At 34.9% G+C, this 22,291-nt stretch overlaps 2 protein-coding genes across 4 annotated transcripts; one reads left to right on the top strand and one right to left on the bottom strand.

The window, feature by feature from the left end:
- Positions 1 to 1,156: 1,156 nt before the first annotated feature.
- Positions 1,157 to 1,741, bottom strand: LOC118349900. The gene has a single exon (XM_035695849.1). It carries the CDS (start codon positions 1,739 to 1,741, stop codon positions 1,157 to 1,159), a length of 585 nt encoding a protein of 194 aa, XP_035551742.1.
- Positions 1,742 to 7,102: 5,361 nt separating this feature from the next.
- Positions 7,103 to 15,242, top strand: LOC118343817 (probable low-specificity L-threonine aldolase 1). Of its 3 annotated transcripts, none has more exons than XM_035682781.1 (11): positions 7,103 to 7,574; positions 7,938 to 8,019; positions 9,045 to 9,498; positions 12,123 to 12,234; positions 13,060 to 13,110; positions 13,267 to 13,338; positions 13,435 to 13,567; positions 13,677 to 13,735; positions 14,226 to 14,326; positions 14,846 to 14,912; positions 14,986 to 15,242. In XM_035682781.1, exons 3-11 carry the CDS (start codon positions 9,056 to 9,058, stop codon positions 15,022 to 15,024), a joined length of 1,077 nt encoding a protein of 358 aa, XP_035538674.1. In that variant the 5' UTR covers positions 7,103 to 7,574; positions 7,938 to 8,019; positions 9,045 to 9,055; the 3' UTR covers positions 15,025 to 15,242. The 3 variants fall into 3 exon arrangements, with proteins under 3 accessions (XP_035538674.1, XP_035538675.1, XP_035538676.1); XM_035682782.1 differs by having other exon boundaries at positions 7,194 to 7,734; XM_035682783.1 differs by having other exon boundaries at positions 7,272 to 7,501.
- The last annotated feature ends 7,049 nt before the right edge of the window (positions 15,243 to 22,291 follow it).

Below are 22,291 nucleotides of genomic sequence, written 5' to 3'. Positions count from 1 at the left end.
ATAATTGAAGTCTAAGACCACTATTGACTCTGGAGTAAAGATTATTATTTCACCAAGTGAGGGTTCAATGCTGAGCATACCTTCATGATACATAATAATTCATCTTTGTCTAAAAGTATCTCTCTTATTTATTTATTTTTATTATTTTATTAAAAAATAGTGAGAGAATGTTGGTATTTTTTTAAAATAATTATTAGACGTTATGAGTTTTATTGCTTTTAAAATAATGTCTAAAGTAAGTGTTCTCTGTAGTTACTTTTAACTTATCATGTTGCTGTGTGCATGCCCTTTTGTACTTTCATAAGTGCAATGATTATTTATTTGAAATTTGGCTTCTAAGTTGTTGAAGTTATGGACAAATATGATGTTCAATGAATACCTGAAGCATTTAAAAGCAATAAGCTGGGATATATTAATGACAGCTCAATTCCCGAAAATTGTTATCACTTCTTAAAGGTATTTTATTTTATTTTTAAAATTTTCTATTTGTCACATCTCATGAAAATTCATAAGTAGTTAGTCTATGAGTTTCATAAATCTTTTGTGGATTTTATCATCCGAACTTTGTCAATACTTGTAGAAGATCAAGTTGATATCACTAAAAATTAGGAAGAGCCAAACCAGCAATCATCACTTGTCGAAATCAGTGCTACAGATAAGGGATGAGGAGCTGTGATCCTGTGGATTTGATTTTGAATTAGATAGCTGTCAAACTCAAATTATAATGTTGCATAAAGTTAAGAAATCAATCGTAATTATGTGTATATATACACCTCCTGTAATTTGCCAAATCATTCAAATGAGCATTACGCAATTCTTCAAAAACACTTCTTTACTTTCTTTACAATACTCATTCTTTAATATTTGTAAACATTTCTCCTCAATATTTAGCCATCATAGAGTTAGCAAACTGCAAAGTACGGACATACATCTCTGGAAAATCCCAACCATTTTGCAAATGAAAACATTGATGCTATAATTGAGTTGTCTAGATTGTTCACTTAGGATAGTTTCTTCTCTGAAGAAGGAAAAGAAAAAGACAAAAAAAAAAAAAAAAAACAAAGAAAAGGCTTTGGTACCACGTACTAAAATTGGATATACTGAGCATGTTCCCACTAGGGTCCCCAGTCCATTTTTAGTTCCATAAGCGAAAGTTTTAAATTTTGAGATTTGATTTTATCATTCTGAGGAAATTTGGAAGACAGCATCTTGGGATCTTGGAATCTTCTGTCTTCTTTTTCTTGGCGGTTACTGTATCTTCTATGTTCTTTGCCATGGAATTTAGCATAGCCTGAATAAAAGATGCAAACTCATCTTGTTCCCACCCTGGAATTGGATCAGCGACGAATGACCACTGGAGATTGCACCCTTGTTTGCTTTCCTTGCTGATTGGATATGCTGAGCATGTTCCCACTAGGGTCTTGATGCCGACGTTATTTTCCTTGACTTCGTAGGTCAAAGACTTCTTGATGGGATCTATCTGATTTAGCTTCTCATTGACCCACAATTTCTTCGATTGCATACGCCCGTCCCATACTTTTGTTGCTGTGGCAGCGCAGTAGCGGACGAGGCCAGGCTGGTTGCAGATCCCTTCGACAAAGTGACTCGTGTCGACTACGTCAGGAGCATATTTGGCTAGGTTGCAGTAGTCCTCGAAGAACGGCCATGCTTCTTCTGCTGTTGCGATTTTGAGTTCTGCAGTGAGATATTTTACCCATTTTGGTTGTGCTGGTGCTTCCATTTGTGTGTGAGCGCGAGAGAGAGAGAGAGAGATGTTGATCAGGGAGTGATCAGTGTGGATATTGTTGAAGATGTGTTCTTGTGTAGTTGGGGTCTTAGCTATTTATAAGGAATCGAATGCAGGCTACGTATGAAATATAAATTATTACCACTGTGTACGAAAGGAATCTATAAGAAATCGAATGCAGGCTACGTACTATAGGAATAAATCAGAAAAGAGAACTTGCGGTCCAGCAGGCGTACGAAAGGAATCTATAATTTGCAAGATTTTTTTATGGACAATATAAAAAATAATTGATAAGTAAAAAGCATAAAATAATATTTGTGTTTTAGTTTTTTTCTACAATAACAATAAAGTGATTTATAATTAATACACTAACTTATAACTATAAGCAGTAAAAGTAGTACTCTACTATATATGACTGATGAGCAAAATACGTACATCGCAAAATGTACGTGGACAATAGGGAATCGTGTGTCGTCTAGCTAGAAGAGGTTTACGTGCCTGGAAATTATGGCGTGGAGGAAGACCATTACCAAAGAGAGAAGCTATCAGCTGCTCAATGATACCGCTGAGTGTACAGCTTGAAAAAAATTAAAAATATATTGTTAATTTATAATTTATAATTAAACAACTTTATAGGAAATTGTCATTTAAAATATAATAATATTTTAGTCATAAAATAATTACACAAAAATAAATTTATAAACTGACGTAGTTTGATGCAATACGTTAAATTGTAAAATTATTTTTAATATAAAATAAATCTAACAAATTACGTAAAATCACGTCAATTTATAAATTTATTTTTATATAATTTATTTATATATGTAGCAATTCTTTTTAAAATATAATAATGATTTATTAAAAAAATTGAAAATTACAATTTCTCCTTACTTTTGTCTTGCGTGTGGACAGAAATTACCTTAATTGAAAAATGAAAATAATTTATATACAATATTTTTTATAATATTTTATATAATTATATTTTAAATGAGTAATATTTTTATAAATTATTTTATAAAAATATTTTTATTTTATAACATTATTATAATTTGTTGTGCGTATATTATTATGGATCGAATGCACAGCCAATCTTATCGGGATCATTACCCCACCGTCCCTTTATATGTTTTCGTCTATCTTTTCGTTTTCCTCAAACTGTCAATGTTGAAAAGCACATAAACCAAAGCTGTCCTTTTAGATGAGACTTTTCCTATAATTGTAATTTTGTGTTTTCTAATACTTTTAAGAATGTATTGAAATTTTATTATTAATAAATGCAACACATATATATCAGCTTTAAAATATTATCGGATAACAAATTTTATAAAAATATATATTTTGATATAATATATTAGATATATTTATAATAAAAATAATTTAATATCTTAACATATTACATTAATTTATAAATTTATTTTTACAAAAAAAATTAAGCACCTAAATTTTTTATTTTATTTTTTATTACTTTGTACATTGCCGTGATATTGAATTTAGAATGCTATACAACTTGTCTAACTTTTACATATCATATTTTTTAAATTTTTAAGTTTTTTAATTTTTTTAAATTTTTTTGAATTTAATTTTTTTAAATAATTCAATTTTTCTATTCACTATTTATCTATTAAATATTTTATAAAAAAAATAAAAATTAAGAAAAAATATATTGTGTAGAGATTATGGGCTCGTTTGTTTTCAGAGATGAGATGAGATATATTTATAATAAAAATAATTTAATATCTTAACATATTACATTAATTTATAAATTTATTTTTATAAAAAAAATTAGGCACCTAAATTTTTTATTTTATTTTTTATTACTTTGTACATTGCCGTGATATTGAATTTAGAATGCTATACAACTTGTTGTAACACCCCCTTCCCGTAGGCTAGGTGTGTCACGTATTTTTCATGAAAAATAAACCCGGCAAGCGATTCTCTAATTTCACAATTGAAAAATAAACTGAAGTAATTTATTATGAAATAAAAGGTCTAATAAAAATGTCTTCCCAAAAATATTAAAGAAATAACTGAATAAATTCGTCATAAGAGACACATTTTATTTTAAAAAAAAGTCTGAACAAAACTAAAATGCTCCTTCTACTCCTGGCCTGCCTGCTCGTAATCATCATCTTCACCTGGGTAATTAAAAACATGAAAATAAACTAAAATGAGTCGATGACTCAGTAAGAAATCTATCATAACGAAAACATAATAAACATAAAATTTTCATAAGAACTTTCATGCTGAACTTAAAATTCATGACTGTTCATGCTAATGCTTATGCTATGTATGACTGAATTATCTGAACTAACTGACTGATTTATCTTACTTATCTGATTGGCCAACACACTTAACCCTGTGTGTAAGGTTGTGCACCAGCCCCACATCCCGCTGCAGCAAGGGGAACTGCTGATAGTATTCTAGCATACTATGGTGGACCACGACTGAGTTCGTGGCTTGCACACCACCCTGAAACCGAACTGCATTGGTACTATGCATCTGAATGGCCATCTTATTAACTGATCTGATTTTTATCTTACACTTGAATTTAAGATGGCTTATGTGTCTTATACACATGAGATGCATGACATAATACATACATAACTATAATTTCTGAAACTAAAACATGATGCGGAATGACATGATCATATGCTATGCTGGATGACATGCTTGTACATGAGCGGTTCATAAATAATGGCTATCAAAGAACTGGCTTGAATAATACATACGTATAAGCTAACTGTAACGATCCTAATTTATGATCAAATTTACTTACCTCGATGCGTTTCTCCTTGAATAATACTTCGTAACTTGAGACCTATATTCAATAAATAACTATCACTAAATTGTTTGGAACTAAAATAAATGCTAATATCTTACTTAACTAAATTAGAATTCTAAAACATAGTCAAACCAATATTTGTTTAACACTAAAATCAATAATTCATAGTATTTAAATTACTTAAAATACTAATTTATAATTTAGTAGAAATACTCGAGCTATTTTAAAATAATTCACAAAAACTTAAATTCTTAACTAAGTTTCATTTCTCAACATAATTATTAAATTTTATAAGAAACTTAATAAATTCCATTAAATTCTTAACATAGAAATTTTATTAAAATCTTACTAAATTGACAAAAGAAATATTAACTCAAATATTAGACTTAAAATTATACTTTAAAACATATTTCCAATTCTTTAAACATTTATTAAAAAGAATCTTTAACTACTTATATTTATTTAATAAACTCAACTAGTAATATTAAACTCAATATAAATCACTAAAACAATTATTGAAATAAAATGAGATCAAGTATAACTTAAAATATAAGCTCAAATAAATATCACTATAATCTGTAAAAAGGGTTAAAAACTCTGGCCCATAACTATAATACTATACTACATGAGCCCAAACAGGAAACTAAACCCAAACCCATCCCAACCTCATACGGCCTAAAGGACTAGGGCCCAAGGCCCATCAAAACCCACGGGTTCCCTCTAGAACCCGAGAACACGGCAAGCCTAAAAAGAAAATGAAAACAGAGTTGAGAGAGAAAGAGTCTGCGATGGAGGAGCTCACCGAGGAAGAGGGGCTAACTCGACGGTGGTTCTGGCGGCTGGGAGCGATCGGCGGCGCGACAGGGGGGTTCCTATGGTGGTGCGGCACCTAGTGAGAGAAAGAGAGAGAGAGTTTAGAGAGAGGAACTACTAAACCGAAACCAAAAGAGAGAGAAAGGAAGCTGTGGCGGCGGCAGTGGGCTTCCCGGAAGAGAGTGGGTGCGACGGGACAAGGACGGCCGGCAGTTTCTGTGGTGGCTGGTCGGTGGTTCGACGTCCCTCAAGGTGGCTACCGTTGAAGTGAAACAGAGGCTTCGGCCTTCACGTCCGTGGCTGCTGCGGCGTGTCCTCGCGGCTGGGGATGGTCCGGTGTCTTCTAAGGTGGCCGGTGGTGGCGTCGGCGTGTTCTGGGTAGCTTGGAGTCGCCGTGGTTGATGGTGGTTCGCGGCACGACACATGGGGTGCTCTGTTTCGTGAGAGAGAAACAGAGTCATTCTTGTTCTGTCATTCCATGCAACGTTGGTTTCCGTTGGGTCTACGGCACTGCAGGTAGCGGGGCTGGGCATGGGCCAGGCAAGGCTCGAAGTGGTTCTTGGTCTGCGGCGTGAGGTTTTCTTTATGCAGAAGATCCAGCGTATAAACATATATATATAGGTGGTAGAGAACACCGTAAAAATAAAACCCTAAGGAAAGAGACGTGCATGCATAGGAGAGGAGACGTGCGGGGCGGAGAGGAGGGAAAACGTGGAACTTAAAATATGAGAGTAGTTATCCTAATAACAATAAAATCTTAAATAATAATAATAATAATAATAATAATAATAATAATAATAATAATAATAACCTAATTATCAAACCTAATAAAATATCCGTGTAATTGTCTCTAATGATATAGGATCGGGATGTTACACTGCTGCAGCTACTTAATCTATCAATTATTTCAACCATAGACCTCCCTTCAAAACTCCCTTGCCAAAACCTTGAAATAACATCACCACATTCCTCATCCTCAACCCACATTGCCTCAAACCTGAAAAATTCATATCTGGTCCTTTTAAATTCAGAAGTAGGCAATAACATAATTGGCACATGAAAGTAAAGAAATCATCCATTCAACTACACATAATATATTTTGCATACAAACTTGAAAATGACAAATATCAAATGAGCAGGTTTATATCTATACATTTTTTTGGGAAAATATTTTAGCATCCAAAATAAAGGAATCAGGGGGAACTCTAAAGTTCTAATACCTGTGTGGTGAGATTTTGTTCGGAATAAGCTATAAAACAGGGGAAAACCATGAACAATAGGCAAAAAATCCCAATCTTAACAATAATCATATATGTACAAAAAGCACGAAAGTTAGAATAGAATTGAAAACTAGAAAATATAAAACTTAAAATCAACTACATCTGACAATGGATGATAAGGACTGGCAGTGAAGGAAACCAAGAATTTTTCGACTCTGAAAAATGGTGCACTGGTTCGTGAATGGGAAAGCAAGCTGAAGCTTCTTTGTGATTCTCTTCCTAAGAGAGAGAGACGTGTGAAGACGTTCGGAGAGGAGACATGCCAGTGTAGACGGGCCAACAGAGACGTAGGTGCATTGGTTTGAACTGAGCAGAAAACCAATATGAAGCTTCTTCGTGAAGCGTGGTTATCTTCCTTTCAAACTCTTTTGTTCAATTCTATTTTTTTAAAAGATCATACTCGGAGGGTGTGTAATGTAACCCCACATTGACTGACCGTAGAAGAATTGATAAATAAAAGTCTCGTGTCTATCAAAATTCAGAATGCTCTCGAAGAGCACAGCAGCCAGCGGGGCAATCTGGTCAACAGGGTCCACGTCAAGTAGAGAAATTCAAGTAGCCTACGGAAAATAAGGAACGCGTTACAAGGAAAGTGCGGAAGATATCTTGGGCGACACTCCATGACCGAAACGCATTGATTTGGGTACCTATCTCAGAAGATAAGAAGCCAGCTGGTTTTCCATCCACGAAAGGAAAGATTCACAGAAAATGGAACGTGACATTATAATAGATATAATTGGGCGATGAATGCCATAGTTCATCTGGTTCCTCTTGTGATTCCGTTTATTGACCTTTCCCTTGCATAAGAGTCCAACAGTGGCTAAGTCGACGTGGATGCAAACCGACACTCATGCTTCTGGCATATTCAAGAATATATTCGTACATCTGACATTCCAACTGTGGTTCAGTTTGGGTTATTTGGAATCTCAAAACTAAACCCTGTTCTTTTAAGGTTTCTTTTTGAGTCATAAACCTGTTTGAAGTTTGAGAAAATGAGCTGTTTGTTTTGATTGTTGAAGTGGTAGCCTTTTTTGGGAGGGAGTTCTTGGGAGTTACTCGTCGAAAACAAGAAAAGAAGAATAAATTCTTGGGTTCTTTTTCTTATTTAACTGGTAGAGTAGTTTTTGCCTTTGCATGTGTTTGTTATGGCTGCTTTACATCATAAAGAGCGAAAAACTGTTTTTCCTCCTTGGACGTTTGAGAATTCTGTTTCATTTTTGTCAACAATTCTGAGAGTTTGCCAATAATTTGTTTATATATATCATTAGATTTCCTGTTCTGTCGAATAATTTCAAACTTTATTACTGTTATGCAGCGTATAAGGATCGCCAATCATTTCAATCGAGAAGTTTTTCTGAAACCGAGTTGAAGGCACTAAAGAAGAAGAGTTTACACTGGTGTGGTCATAATCCCCTCACTGTCTTTCTATGATTTGTTTTTATGTTGCTTGTGAACTGACTTCTTGAATTCCTTCCTTGAGCCTAGTTGAAGACGAAATGACATGATAGTGATCAGGACTAATCGAACCCTTACTGTTTGAACCTTAAAAACTCCGTGTAAAATAGTGATCAGACAAATTGAGGGTCAAAAGAGTTGAAAATAAGCCATAGATATTTTATGAAAATGGATACTTCGTTAAAAAATTGCTGAAAGCAATAAACAGTACAGATTTAAATGAGGAATCTACAATTTTATATTGTTTAACAAACTCAGGATCTGATTGCCTCCAAACTTTACTCTGTTCAATAACTTTGCAATGTTGGGCCAGTGAGTGTGCTGCACCATTTGCGTCTCTTCCATTATGTCTGACTTCTATTTACAAAGATCTATGACTTCAGCTAGCAAGGCTTCTTGATGAGACATGTTCATATTTGTTGCATTCAGTCGATCCACTATAGTTTTTATAGTCACTTTCAATAATAATCTTTGGGGTACCCAAATGAAAGGTAGACTGCAGCCCTCATAGAACTTCTAGTGCCTCTATACTTTCCACTTCTTGTTCCCCATATTCAGCTTTGCAAATTGCCATTAAGACTTGACCTTGTTCATCTCGGAGAATAGCATGAATGCCAGATTTATTTTGTTCTATAAAGATAGTTCCATCCACAAATTGAGGGTCAAAATGGTTGAAAATAAGCCATACATAATCCTGTTTTTGTTGGTACTAAATATTTTTCTTTTAGAATCTAATGAGAACTGCTTTTGATTGCACATATTTTACATTAAAGTTCCTTTCTTGCTTTCACAGTGGAGATTATAATTTTATCAGAATTTTTGAATTATCCAATAATGGTTGGAGAAAAGAAAGTCTGTAGGCATCAGTGGGTTTGAAGTTATTCATTTCAATTGATTCTTTCTAGTTTAGATGCATTTTTCTTTGGAATATGGTGTGCGAATTGTTTCTTATTCATTTATTGTTCAGTTCTGGAAAAAATGATTACTCGAACAGTGGATCTCCGGTCTGACACAGTCACCAAACCAACTGAAGCAATGCGGGCTGCTATGGCGACTGCTGTGGTTGATGATGACGTTTTGCACCATGACCCAACTGCTTTATGCTTGGAAACAGAAATGGCAAGGATCACGGGGAAGGAGGCAGCCCTATTTGTTCCCTCAGGCACAATGGGTAATCTAATTAGTGTGCTTGTTCATTGCGACACTAGGGGAAGTGAAGTCATTCTTGGAGACAATTCCCATATCCACATTTATGAGAATGGTGGCATTTCAACAATTGGAGGTGTGCATCCAAGGACTGTAAAGAACAACCAAGATGGAACAATGGATATTGATTTAATTGAAGCTGCCATTAGAGATCCAGGAGGGGTGCTCGTGTACCCTACTACAAGGCTTATCTGCTTGGAAAACACGCATGCAAAGTAAGGATTATTATACTTATCAAAGAGTTATGTCTGCCTTGTGGTAGATAATGATACCCTAACCACTTTTTATAATCGATGTCTTAAATGAATATATTGGGAGATTCCACATTGTGTGCTGTGAAAGCTGGTTTTTCTAGGGGAAATTAAAAGGAAATCAGTTACCTGTACTTTCACTTTTTAAAACCTGAATTTTTAATATAATAAACTCAACACCTGTACTTCTACACATTAAATTTAAGAAATGAAAAAAAAACATCGAAAAAAAATTGTTTCACATGTTCACATATAATTAAAAATATAATAATAAAAAATATAAAAGATTGGAGGCATCCCCTGTCACCCCATGGGGTGGCCTCCTGCAGGGTGGTGGAGAGGCCCTGGGAGGGGAGGAGATCCCCTCTGCCTCCACTTGTGTGGTGTTGGTATGGGGTGGGTGGGAGGGGTCATGCCTCCACTGCACAGGGGGAGGAGTGAGGATCCCCCAACCTGCTCACCACGTAGGGAAAGAAGAATGGGAGACCACCCTGCGCATCAACCATGCCAGTGGAGGCACCGTAGGTAGGAGAGATCCCCTTCTCTGCCCTCAGTCCCTTTCTTTATTCACTTTTACTTTATCTAATTTTTCACTTTTTTTTGTAAAACACATACATATTTCCGACATGTTAGATGAAGTATCTGTCAGCATTGGCGTTTTATTTTGTTGGAAAACATCTAAGGGTATTGAATTTAACATGCCGGTAGAGGTGCCATGTGGTGGGAGGGATCCTCTCCACCACCCTTGGTGCCGTGCTTTTTTTTTTCTTTCTTTAAGTTTCTTTTATTTTATTTTTCTATGTAAAAAATACAATACATGTTACTGGCATGTTCAACGTGACTGTCATCTTCGGCATCTTATTTGTTGGAATATGCCTGCTGGTATTGTCTTAACATGTTTAAAAGCACAGGTGTTAAATTTATCCAATTAAAATCTCGGGTCTCAAAAGTAAATTGTGAAAAAGCACTGGTACCTGGTTTCTTGGTTCTCCTTCGTTTGATGTTTTGCCTGCCTCTACATGCATGCTATATGAAATATATGCTTTTTTTGACACCAATTATTAGGGACCTGTGTGCTCATGCAGTTGTAATGCACAAATTTTATTGGGTTGAAAGGCATGGTAAACTGCCCTGCAGATGCAGAGTTGGCGATTTCTCTGTTAACAGTTAATTCTATTACTTTTGTTATCATTTTTTTTATGGTTGTATTGTCCAATGAAACTAGTTCTTGTTTCGAGGCTTCTTCAAATTTCATCTGAACCGATGATATTTTCTTTCCCAAGGGCAATCTTCCCTCAATTAAAGTTAATTGTACATAACTTTAATTGCTAATTTGTAAAGACATGCATCCTTACATCACAGGATAAAATGCTACTCATGCTTCCATATAGCTTTAATTTGTATTGAATATATAGGGGAAGGATATGAAATTTAGCATAGCTTTGACAGTAGCTCATTATTAAGTATTTCTAATTTCTTCACCTCATTTTTTTCCATTCTTCAGTCTTTAGGATCACATAATGATTTTGTTATGCTCATCCCTCACTTCTACATGTACGGAGGTTTGATTGAACTGAGTTAGTTTTAACTTTAATTTTTCAATGTCCAGACAAATATAGCTTGTGCTCTCAGTTTTGGGACTTGGACTGCTAAATGTATTATCATTCCAGTTCTCAAGTCAATTTGGATGTGTGTGGCTTTGAAAAGAAAAAGTTAAATTCTTCATGTGGCATGGTGTTTCATTCCATGTTTGCACGTAACTTCAGAGTGTGGAAGCAGTGCAGTCAGCTGCATTAATTTCAGTTTTAGGATTTTCAGAAGTCTGGAAAGTAGCATAATAATGAATTTCACATTCTTGTTCTCTTTGTTTATTCATACTCAGCTCAATATCCTAGGAGGCTCATATGAATGTAAGATAACTGAAGTCGTCTCTCATGGACTTTTGGTCAAACCTGTCTGCTCTTGATGTGAAACATTGATCATAACATTCAAGACTTTTTTTATAGTATTAACACTTCATTAAAGGGTACAATCCAAGTACCGAGTAAGTATACAAGAAATAAAACTATCTAGAAGGAGAAAAATATATAAGAAAAAGGGTAATGCTACAAACCACACTCCTTTCGGGTTGTTCTTGTATTACTTTCATTTTTTTAGTTCAGGCCAGAACGAGACATATTTTTGCAGGAACATTACTTTGTAATCCTTGGTCAGGTTGATGGGAAGGGATGTATAAAGATCCATGCTTTATATTATTACTACCTAAAAAGCTATATTTTGTTGTTGCAATCAGTCTAGAATCCACGTTCAAAAGTACCTGAAACTACACTCAGCACAGTATGGAATTTTCTGAGAAATTTAAGCAGTAGCTCTACTTTGAGCAAATTATATTATAAGTATTACACTAATTGCTCTTGAATCTATGAACTGTATTGCTGAGGAATATGAACTTTTCTTCCACATGGTGTTTCTTTTTTCCCTATCAATTTATTGAACCATCAATATGTTTTTCTTTTCACTTTTTAACTGTAATGACTGTGTATTCTGTGATTGTAATGCCTTACGAGTGGCATCTCTACTAAATGTAGCTCTGGAGGTAGATGTCTGTCTGTAGAATATGTAGACAAAGTTGGAGAGCTAGCCAAAAAGCATGGTTTGAAGCTTCATATTGATGGGGCCCGCATTTTTAATGCATCGGTTGTAAGTAAAATTTTTTGCATGTGTTTAGTTTGTCATTGCGTGTTATTGTGTGGTATGTTCGACATCCATGTGGAGGTAAGTAAGTACGTCCCTGGAGTTGTGATTTAGTCCATATGATGTGCTAGAAAGCCCTATGGAAGCTTAAATTTTGCTGTGCAAAATGGTCAAGTACCTTAGAGCACACTTTTTTTTTTCCTACCTTTACCATTTTCCCACATATGTTGAACCTCATCCTCAAACAGGTTAACACACTTAAATGCTGGAAAAGATTCTCACACTCATGAATACAACTGCTACAATATGCTGTATGATATCTCTTGAAGCAAACTGCGGCATAGCATCATGAAAGGGGCCATCATAGAAATTTGTGAGCTAACCTGCTCGAGGATGACAATATGAATTATAGTGCACTGTCTAAAATTAGCTATTGTGCATTGGCTAATTCCACTCTTACGAGGGGGGCCATCATAGAAATTTGTCACTTTGTAATAGTTGATATATGGAAAACGTGATCTTAATGTTCCTATAATTGCTACCATGCGGTGGCAGCTGCTTATTTTTTTCATCTACTTGTTCTAGGATATGGATAATTTACCTTGGAGTGCCTGTTATGATGCTTCAGAGGCATTTATCTGCCATATTTTCTACATTCTTCACTTCTAAGTAAATGCATATATCTTCTATGTAAATTTGAGCTGAACATTCCTTTTCATTGTGAATGATGATTTTGGATCAATCTCTATTTCTGATGCCAATTGTCTTTCTTCAACAAATTGTGAAGTATATACTATATGAGTTTCTAATCCAGAAACATTGGTATGCCAGGCACTCGGCATTCCTGTTCATAGGCTGGTGCAAGCTGCTGACTCCGTTTCGGTATGGTTGCCTTGTGTGGGCATTCTTAGATCTTTTTATTCTGCAAGTTTTCAGTATTATCACTTGTTGATATTACTTGCAACTTAATTCTGAAGTTCATTATTTATTAGACCACATATTGCCAATGCTTTTGTCTCATTTAAATTTGTGAACCAGGTATGCCTGTCAAAGGGTCTGGGTGCTCCAGTTGGATCTGTTATTGTTGGCTCCAGAAGCTTTATTGCCAAGGTACCAACGAAAATTATATGGTTAGAAGTATCAGCAGCTCCTTAGATCTATTAGAAAACTTACTTAGCATCAAACTCTTCTGTTTCCACCTGTTAGGCCAAAATACTTCGGAAAACCTTAGGTGGTGGGATGAGACAGGTTGGGATCCTTTGCGCTGCTGCTTTGGTAGCTGTACAAGAAAATGTTGTAAAGCTTGAAGGCGATCACAAGAAAGCTAAGATTTTAGCAGGTTGGTACTTAGTATTCTAGTGTACTTGTTTCATATTGCATTATCGTTGCTGGGAAGAATAATTATTCCCCTGGCTCTTTATTTCTATGTTCTCTCTCAAAAATTCCAGAAGGACTGAGTCAAATCAAAGGAATAAAAGTCGATGTTGCTTCAGTGGAGACCAATATTGTAAGTATCTTAGTTATGTGAATTTTGGTTGTTTTTCTATGTAATCAAAACTCTTGAGATTCTAGTTTACATAATTTAAGATTGGGAAGTTGCTGAACCAAGTATTAAGTGGTTAAGAAACTAGTTTACTGAATCTAGTTTTTATTATCAAGTAGCTTTGTGTACGCTTGCTCAATAACAAATCATATTGAAAGTGGGACACATGCAAATCTGCTTCATGCAAAGGTTTGAGCACAACTTTGCACAAGATTTGTTCCGACAGGATTATAATCGGAACCACTATAACACTTCTGGAGGATTAATTGTTTCTCCTTGTGATCTCTCACATTTTATCTTTTTTTTGGGGTCCATATAGAATGATTTAAGTCACTTGACACTTCAGGTTGAGTTCATTTGTTCATTTGTATATTACATATTAGTGCTTTTCTTGATCTCATTCATATAAGCTGAACATGTACTAATACATACTTTTGCTTTGGTACATCACCAGATATATTTTGACATAGATGAAAGCTCAAAGTTCACAGCAGAAAAACTGTGCGAGTACTTAGAAGAACATGGTATACTCGTGACGCAAGAGGGCCCATTAAGGTCTGGTTTCCTCACAAAAAGCAGCTTAAATCCATGAATTCCTTCGTAGTTCGTCTTTTCGTTGTTTTTTTTAAGTCCAACTCATGGATTTAGTTTTTTCAACAAATATAAGCTTAAAAGAAGTAAGCACGTGTGTTCATATCAAGTGATATTTTTATGATTATTGATTGTGTGTCCAAGCAGAAAGAGGGGTGTGTTGTTCTAGGATCTACGCAATAAACCAGAGAACTTGACTAATTACTGAAGATGTAGGAGGGCCTCACTTTGTGGGTTTTACGTACAAAATTTCTTAATGGAAAAGCTAAAGTTTTCACCTTTTAGTTTCAACATGTTATTTCATTTTCTCTGTTTGTTGCATGTCAAAAATAGAGGCAAGACTTTCAATGCATGTTCAGTTCAGATGCTCTGATATGGCACATTTTCTTTGATCCCGTTTATAAAGTTAGACAGTAGTTGTTTTTGTTAGACAGGAAAATGAATCAAATGATGATGTTGTTGTTGGTGTTTTTGCTGTTTCAGGATCAGGATTGTCCTCCACCACCAAATTTCTGAAAGTGATGTGCAATACACCTTGTCATACTTTCAGGTGATCCACCTCCCACCCTTCACTAGTTTGTTCCTAAAATTTTGTAATTTACACTTGCATTTGAATTTCGCAGCATGCTCTATCTGGTGTTCAAGATCAAAATGGCATCTAGTGGGAGAATTTGTCATCACTCTCTTCCTTCTCAAGAAGCCCATTGGGTTTTCTAAACTCGAATAATTTCGTATTTATTATTTTTATTTAAATAAAGCAGCTCGTGAAAATGTCCGAACTTTCGTGAACAATAAAATACGTCTTGATGAAAAGTTCGATCGCAACTTGTGTTCGAATAAAAATTAAATGAATGAAATTTGACTATTTACTATTTGTTAATCGACTCGTTTATATATGTACTCTTTATATAGTTTTATTGAACTTTTTATTCTATTTGCTTTTAAGATTAATTTAGTTGGTCCTTCTATTAAACAACTAAATTATTAACTATGTTGACCTGTATGTCACACGTCATACAACTACAAAAAATTAAAAACTAAAAACTACAAAGAAAATTTGGAGTTTAAGAAAAGGAGAGCGAGAGATAGGGAATCATTGAGTAAGAATGTAGTGTCACTTGAGAGTCCGAGACTCCAGTTCTATTAAGCAAGAGTAGAAATCGGTTTTAACAATTTTTGAGATAAAACCAGTTTTCAAAAATAAATAAATAAAGTTGAAAGTTGAATAAAATATTATGAGAATATTATTTATTAATATTATTATTATTTTGAGATTTGATAAAGTTGAATTTAGACTTGAAAAAATTGAATTGTTTATTTTATTTTATGTAAAAATTTAAAAAAAAATTGTAATGATGAGATGAGATGAAATCAAACACTCTGAATCCAAATGAGTTCATTGAAATCACTTTTTGGTATAACTTTTTCAAGTACATCCAAATACCAAAAATATTTCCAGAATTTTAATGCAAAACAAATGAAGTAATCAGATCATATTGGAATCTTCTAATACATCAGCCTTCACTTCTCCAACACCACAACACGGGATGATGTGGATTTTTATTTATTTTTTTCTTTCTTCAAGTAAAACGAACGTTTTGCTGTGCTTGTCTTCCTACGCAAGCCAATTCGAATTTTTGCTCTCCCTGCATCGCCCTCTCCCGCGTTACTTCTGTCTCGTTCGTCCCGTCACAGTGTTGTGCCGCTGCCCACGCCGACCGGCCAAACAAACTCCGATCGTCCGCCACCATCTCGCTTGCATGTCACATTTCTCTCTCTCCCTGCGTCACCATCTCGCTTGCATCTCGCTGCATTGGTTAGTTTTGGAGTTATTTTACAGGATCTTTCTTCCAAGTGTTTGTGTTTGTTTGCATAGAAGTAATGATTGAAATCTTATTGTATTTGTCTGTCTTCCTTGTTTGGGTTTTCCTATACAAAGCAATGTAATTTTTTTGGTAGGTTTATATATATAGAAGGATTGGGTGGGGATTGTGGTAGCTCTTAACTGATTATTGAGATGGTTTTGGTTCAAGTTTGAACCTTTTTTATGTCCCTTGCATTTTTTGAATTGATTTTGTTTAATTTGAAGAATCCTTATTTGAGCTTATGTTATTATACTTGAGAATGTATATGGGTTTGTTCTAGTCTAACGATATTTAGGGTGCGTTTGGATGTTGAAGTGAGTTGAGTTGAGATAATAAAATATTGTTAGAATATTATTTATTATTATTATTATTATTTTGAGATTTGAAAAAGTTAAATTGTTTATTATATTTTGTGTTGGAATTTGAAAAAGTTGTAATGATGAGTTGAGATGAGTTGAGAAGAGTTTTAGTTCCAAACGAAGCCTAGTGTTTTATTACTTGTTGGGTATACGATAGTTCTAGTCTACCCGAGCTTTTGGTTTAAATGAAGTGATCATGTGGGCTCGTTTCCATAATCTTTTTCTTAAATCATGGAATTTTATATCAAAACTTGGAAAAAGCGAATGACAAAGCATATTTGTACATGGTATTTGCGTCGTTAGTGATGATATTCAAGGCTCAATGGAGATTCCTATGTCTACTTCATATCAAATGAGATACAAGTATTGTTTAACTATCAACATTTTTTTAAGTGTACATGATTTAAATTTATTAGCGGTGAGATAATCAGTTTTAATATTTCTTGTTATTCTAAAACTTCATTATGACTCAGTTGAAATAACGTGATGGATAAAAAGAAAGATGAAAGGCCACCTAGGCCTTCTACATCAATCCCACCGGCACAGGTATGATACACACTGGTCATATAGAAATGTCCATGTATTTGATATTTCCAATTAGTTAATGAATTTTTATTTGTGCATTATAGGGATATTGTGGTCCAGGAAATTTGTACTACTCGTCATTTATATATACATATGCATGGGATAGCCAGGTAGATTTCCTTATAAGCTTTTTAAAAAAAATTGTGGACGTGCATTTGAGTTGTTCTAACGTCGTGCCTAATTACAGCCCCCCATCAATGCCACATTTTGGACCAACGATGCTCTATCCTTTGTCGAGTAATGCAGAGGAGTTGGGACGAGTTCAAAATATTATCTTCATAAATTCCTTTCGAACTTTTAAAATATATATTTTTTTCTTTCATGCATTTGGCTCGTTCTAACATCGTATTAAATTACAGCCCCCATCAATGCCACCTTTGGACCAACGATGCTCAACCCTTCATTCAGTAATGCGGACGAGTCGGGTTGAGTTCAAAATATTATCCTGGTAAATTCCATTCGAACTTTCAAAATATATATTTTTTTTCTTTCATGCATTTGGCTCATTCTAACCTCTCCTAATTACAGCCCCCCCAATGCCACATTTTGGACTAACGATGCTCTATCCTCCGTCGAGTAATGCGGAGGAGTTGGGATGAGTTCAAAATATTATCATTGTAAATTCCTTTTGAACTTTCAAAACATACCAGCTTCTTTTACTCATTTAACAAGCAACAAAAATCTCGTGCACTAATAAGGATTGTTCCAAAATACAGTCTTTTTCCCATTAATCAAACTGTTGAAAGTGGTACCACTGAAGTATATACATTGAACATAATACAACAAGTCTAGAACTTAAATTACACAAGTTATATACATTGAACATAAAATATAACAACCACTTTACAAAACACTTCACAAAAATGTGAACATAATATAGCAATCACTTTACAAAACACTTCACAAAAATGTGAACATAATATAACAACCACTTTACAAAACACTTCACAAAAACGTCAGCTTCCCTACTTCTACTCATCAACCTGATTTTTTCCAACTACATTGAGTCTCAATCATTGAAACGCCAAATTGGGGGCCAGGAAAGCTATCCGGCTAGGTTCCATCTACCTCAAGTTGCATCTATGAACGTAATATAAATAGTTAAAAATGAACATAATATAACAAATTCAATCACTTCAGCAAAACTGACAGAATAAACCAAGATTAATTACATTTTCTTGAGTATTAATCACTGAAACGCCAAACTGGGGGCCGGGCAAGCTATCTGGCTGGGTTCCATCTACCCCAAGTTGCATCTATGAATGCAATATAAACAGTTAAAAATGAACATAATATAATAAATTCAATCACTTTAGAGAAACTGACAGAATAAACTATGATTAAGTACACTTTCTTGAGTCTCAATCATTGCAACGCCAAACTAGGTTCCAATGGACTCCAACACTTCATCAGTGTTTTGGGGCAGCTAACAATAGATAAAAAAAAATTAGATCAAAGTAACCAATAAAGGGACACAATTAACATGTGCTCGCCACTAGTACTGATCACCATCATATTACAAGTTCTTGTACAAAAATAAATGCATGTAGAAAAGAAAACCAGTAGGAGAAGAATTAAGCAGCAACTACAATATACAATAACCAACACAACAAAGATAAATGCCAATTTGCTAACATAACAAGTGAGTGATTCAAAGCCAATTTAAAGGAACGACATCAAAATTAAAAGGGTTATTAGAGAAAAATCAAGCCAAGAAAAGAGCTCACACGAAGTGATCAGTAATAGGTATGTAACTTGAAAGAGAGCACTTTCTTCGTTCCCAACAATTATTTAGCCAAATAAATTCCTACAAGTGTCAACAACTTCGCTACCTCTTCCATGTGGCTATGAAATGGGGGAAACACCATATTACATCTAACAAAAAATTACACAAGATAAATGGCTAATGCATGGACTGCAAAGTTACATTGAGTTTACCTGTTTACGTTTTTCCTTATGCTTTCTTCATCGTGGGTTTGTGCACTCTCTCAATCATTGATTTTTTCAGGAGAGATGGTGGTCTGTCTTTACCTCTCACAACATGGGGGCTAAGTACCTTTTTCGAACTCCCAATTGTATTTTCATCGACAACTATAACTGCAACATTGGAACGGGTTTGTTGCGATGACCTATTGGTGCGGTAGACCTCGTTCATTGCAGTTAACTCAACAATCATATCCTCAATATGGTCATCACATGACGCTGCATTTGTTGCCATGTCGTAACTCATCTTGATTATACGTGCATATCTGCTCACTTTTGGCCTTGCATCAGCTACGTCATAATTACTTTTCACAACAATGTATCTCCTTTATATGTGCTTCCTCCATCGATCCAATATGTACTTCTTTGGTACAGAACGAATATGGTTAATTTTGAAAATGGCTAATACATGTGTACATAGGATCCCTCTCATCTCAAATAATCCGCAGGAACACTTAGCCTCGCATGAGTCTCATTAAAGTACACACGATGAGTAACCTCCTTGATGAAACCATCAACACAAACTTTTTCTTTTACATGATATATTGCAATTACACCATCACTTTGGTGTAAAATTGGAAGACAACCGAGCATCCCCATTATCTCTTGCTGAACTTCTTTAAATTTAGAGTTCGTGTACAACTTTTGAAATATGTTCCCAAGTGGATTGACTGATACCATAGGTATTGTGACATTAAATGAGTGGAAGTTCACCCCATTTTCATTCTCAATCTTCTTCCTTAGTATTAATCGAAAAACTCTTTTAAATTTGTCCTAGCATGAACATACCCATTAAAGAAAGCATTCATGCTCTTGCTTCATTGGGTTGTACTCATTCCAGCCCAGAACACATCTTTCAGGAATACCAATGCCCAATACGTATGCTCCGTGTATAAACTCTGCAATCAGGCATGGTCCTGCAAGTTGTATGTCGTAATTAACACTTCCCAACATTTCTCAAATTTGTAAATTTTTTAAGAATCATACACACACTTTAGCAACTGACTTTTCAACCCAGTTTTGTATGCACCGTGTGAACCGAGCCTCTTAGGTACTTTCTTTAGTATATGCCAAAGAAAAAATTTATGTCAGGTATTCGGAAAGATGATAGCAATGGCATTTTTCATTGCTCTATCTTGATCTATGATGATAGCACATAGAGCTTTACCTTCCATATAGTTTAACCAAGTTTGGAAGTAAATGTTTCTGTATCCTCACTAGAGATCAATCCTGCTCCCAAAAGGATTGACTGACCATGGTGGTTTACACCCACAAATGGTGCAAACGACATCCCATATCTGTTTGTCAAATATGTGGTGTCGAATGTGACGACATTACCAAAATATTGGTGGGCTGCTCTACTTCGTGCATCCGCCCAAAAGACATTCATCAATCTGCCGTCATCATCAAAATCCATCATTGCAAAAACCCCGTCATTCATGTATTGCATCCTCGCAAAATACTCACGAAGGGCTCCAATGCCACCTTTCCCAAGTCGAATATGACATACCTTGTCGATATAATTATGACAATCGTTTTCTAGGAACGGCAAGTTCTCGAATCCACCAGCTTCTTGCACAAGAGTGGCAAAACTCTTATTTATTCAGATGCTAGCCTGATCATTTATATCCAACACTTTCTTTATTGACTCGCTCACTTCTCTATTGCAACGAAAAAAACCTTGATTTTTGTGGGGACAAGCCGTGGTTGTGTGTATTGTGAACCGTTAATACTTTCAACATCCCATCAACCAGTGTAGCATTTATCTTTGCCTTGCACTCTGTTTTTTATGTTGGACGTGGCCTCACGAAATTTGACGTCTAGTTTCGTGCCTTCCCACCACGAGCACAACCCAACGTGACATATCTCAGACTCCCATGCTCATCCCTCTTACTTCTTTGCGTCGTTACCCCGAAATCACATTGTTTCCCATATTTCTTATAAGAAGAAACTAACTCTTATTCAGATCTAAACATCATTCCCAACTTGGGCTCCTCAATACTATCACCACCACTAGTTGGCACTGTATTTGTGTCTCGAATGCCTCGTCATATTTGGATTCAATAGTATTAAGCAAAGAGGGCATAGACAAAGTCTCAGCCTCCCCAAAGTTAGGTGTGGGGTCCTGAATTTCTTCAACATGACATGAACTTGCAGAGTTTATACCAACCAGAGGAGTGGTTGAAGAGTGAAATGGAGACAAGATTTTCTTGTAGTTTACAACAATAAAAAAAATCATGTGTAAATCAATATAAGCATGATGAGAAATAAGCACATTACTTAAAGAACGAATCCATCACCTTACTAGTCAGCTTCGTTGGGTTGGAATTAGGACGAGGAACAAATGGTGGTAACCACACACATGACATTTGTGCATGCAAACCATGCATATAGTTTGGAAAGTCCGGATAAAATAGTGTCGGTATCACCTAACACATAAAACAATAGTTCAAAATTAATATTCAAAATACATGTGATGTTGTATTGGTTGATGGATCAGTGGTAGGAGGTGCTGGTAAATCCGGATACTAGGGTCTTGGTATCAGCTAACACATAAAGGAATGATGATAATGTGTTGAAGACCTAAGATAAATATATTAATAGAACAGATAAATAATTCAAAGATAATATAACAGAATACCAGTGTTGCTGGACTTGTGGTATGAGGTATTGAGAATTGTGGATAAAAGGGTCTTGCTATCACCTAACATATAAATCAACCATCAGTTAAAGAGTGAACCAAAACTTACGTAATAAATGTACACATTAAATGAAACAGTTATACTGAATTTTAAGCATGGTTACGAATACCTAAGTTGATGAATTTGTTGGTGGATCTGTGGTAGGAGGTGTTAATGGAGATGCAAACTTTTTCCCTTTCTCCTTCTAAATTCTATTACAAAAATTATGTCATGAGTATATAAAACAAAAATTATCTGGATTCACCATATTTCAAATGTCATTTACATCAACGTAATTTTATATACAAATACATAGAAATATATAAACATATATATATTATTAGTAATATAATTGTTGACCAAGACAAGATACAAGTGTATACAAATAATAGAGCATACAAATAAATGAAAGCCATACAAATACATAGAAGTATGGCCACGCTATTTAAGCAAGTA

This window comes from Juglans regia, chromosome 11 (genome assembly GCF_001411555.2).
Source record: "Juglans regia cultivar Chandler chromosome 11, Walnut 2.0, whole genome shotgun sequence".
NCBI classification, from domain to species: domain Eukaryota; kingdom Viridiplantae; phylum Streptophyta; class Magnoliopsida; order Fagales; family Juglandaceae; genus Juglans; species Juglans regia.
This window is presented reverse-complemented; position numbering and strand designations above follow the sequence as displayed.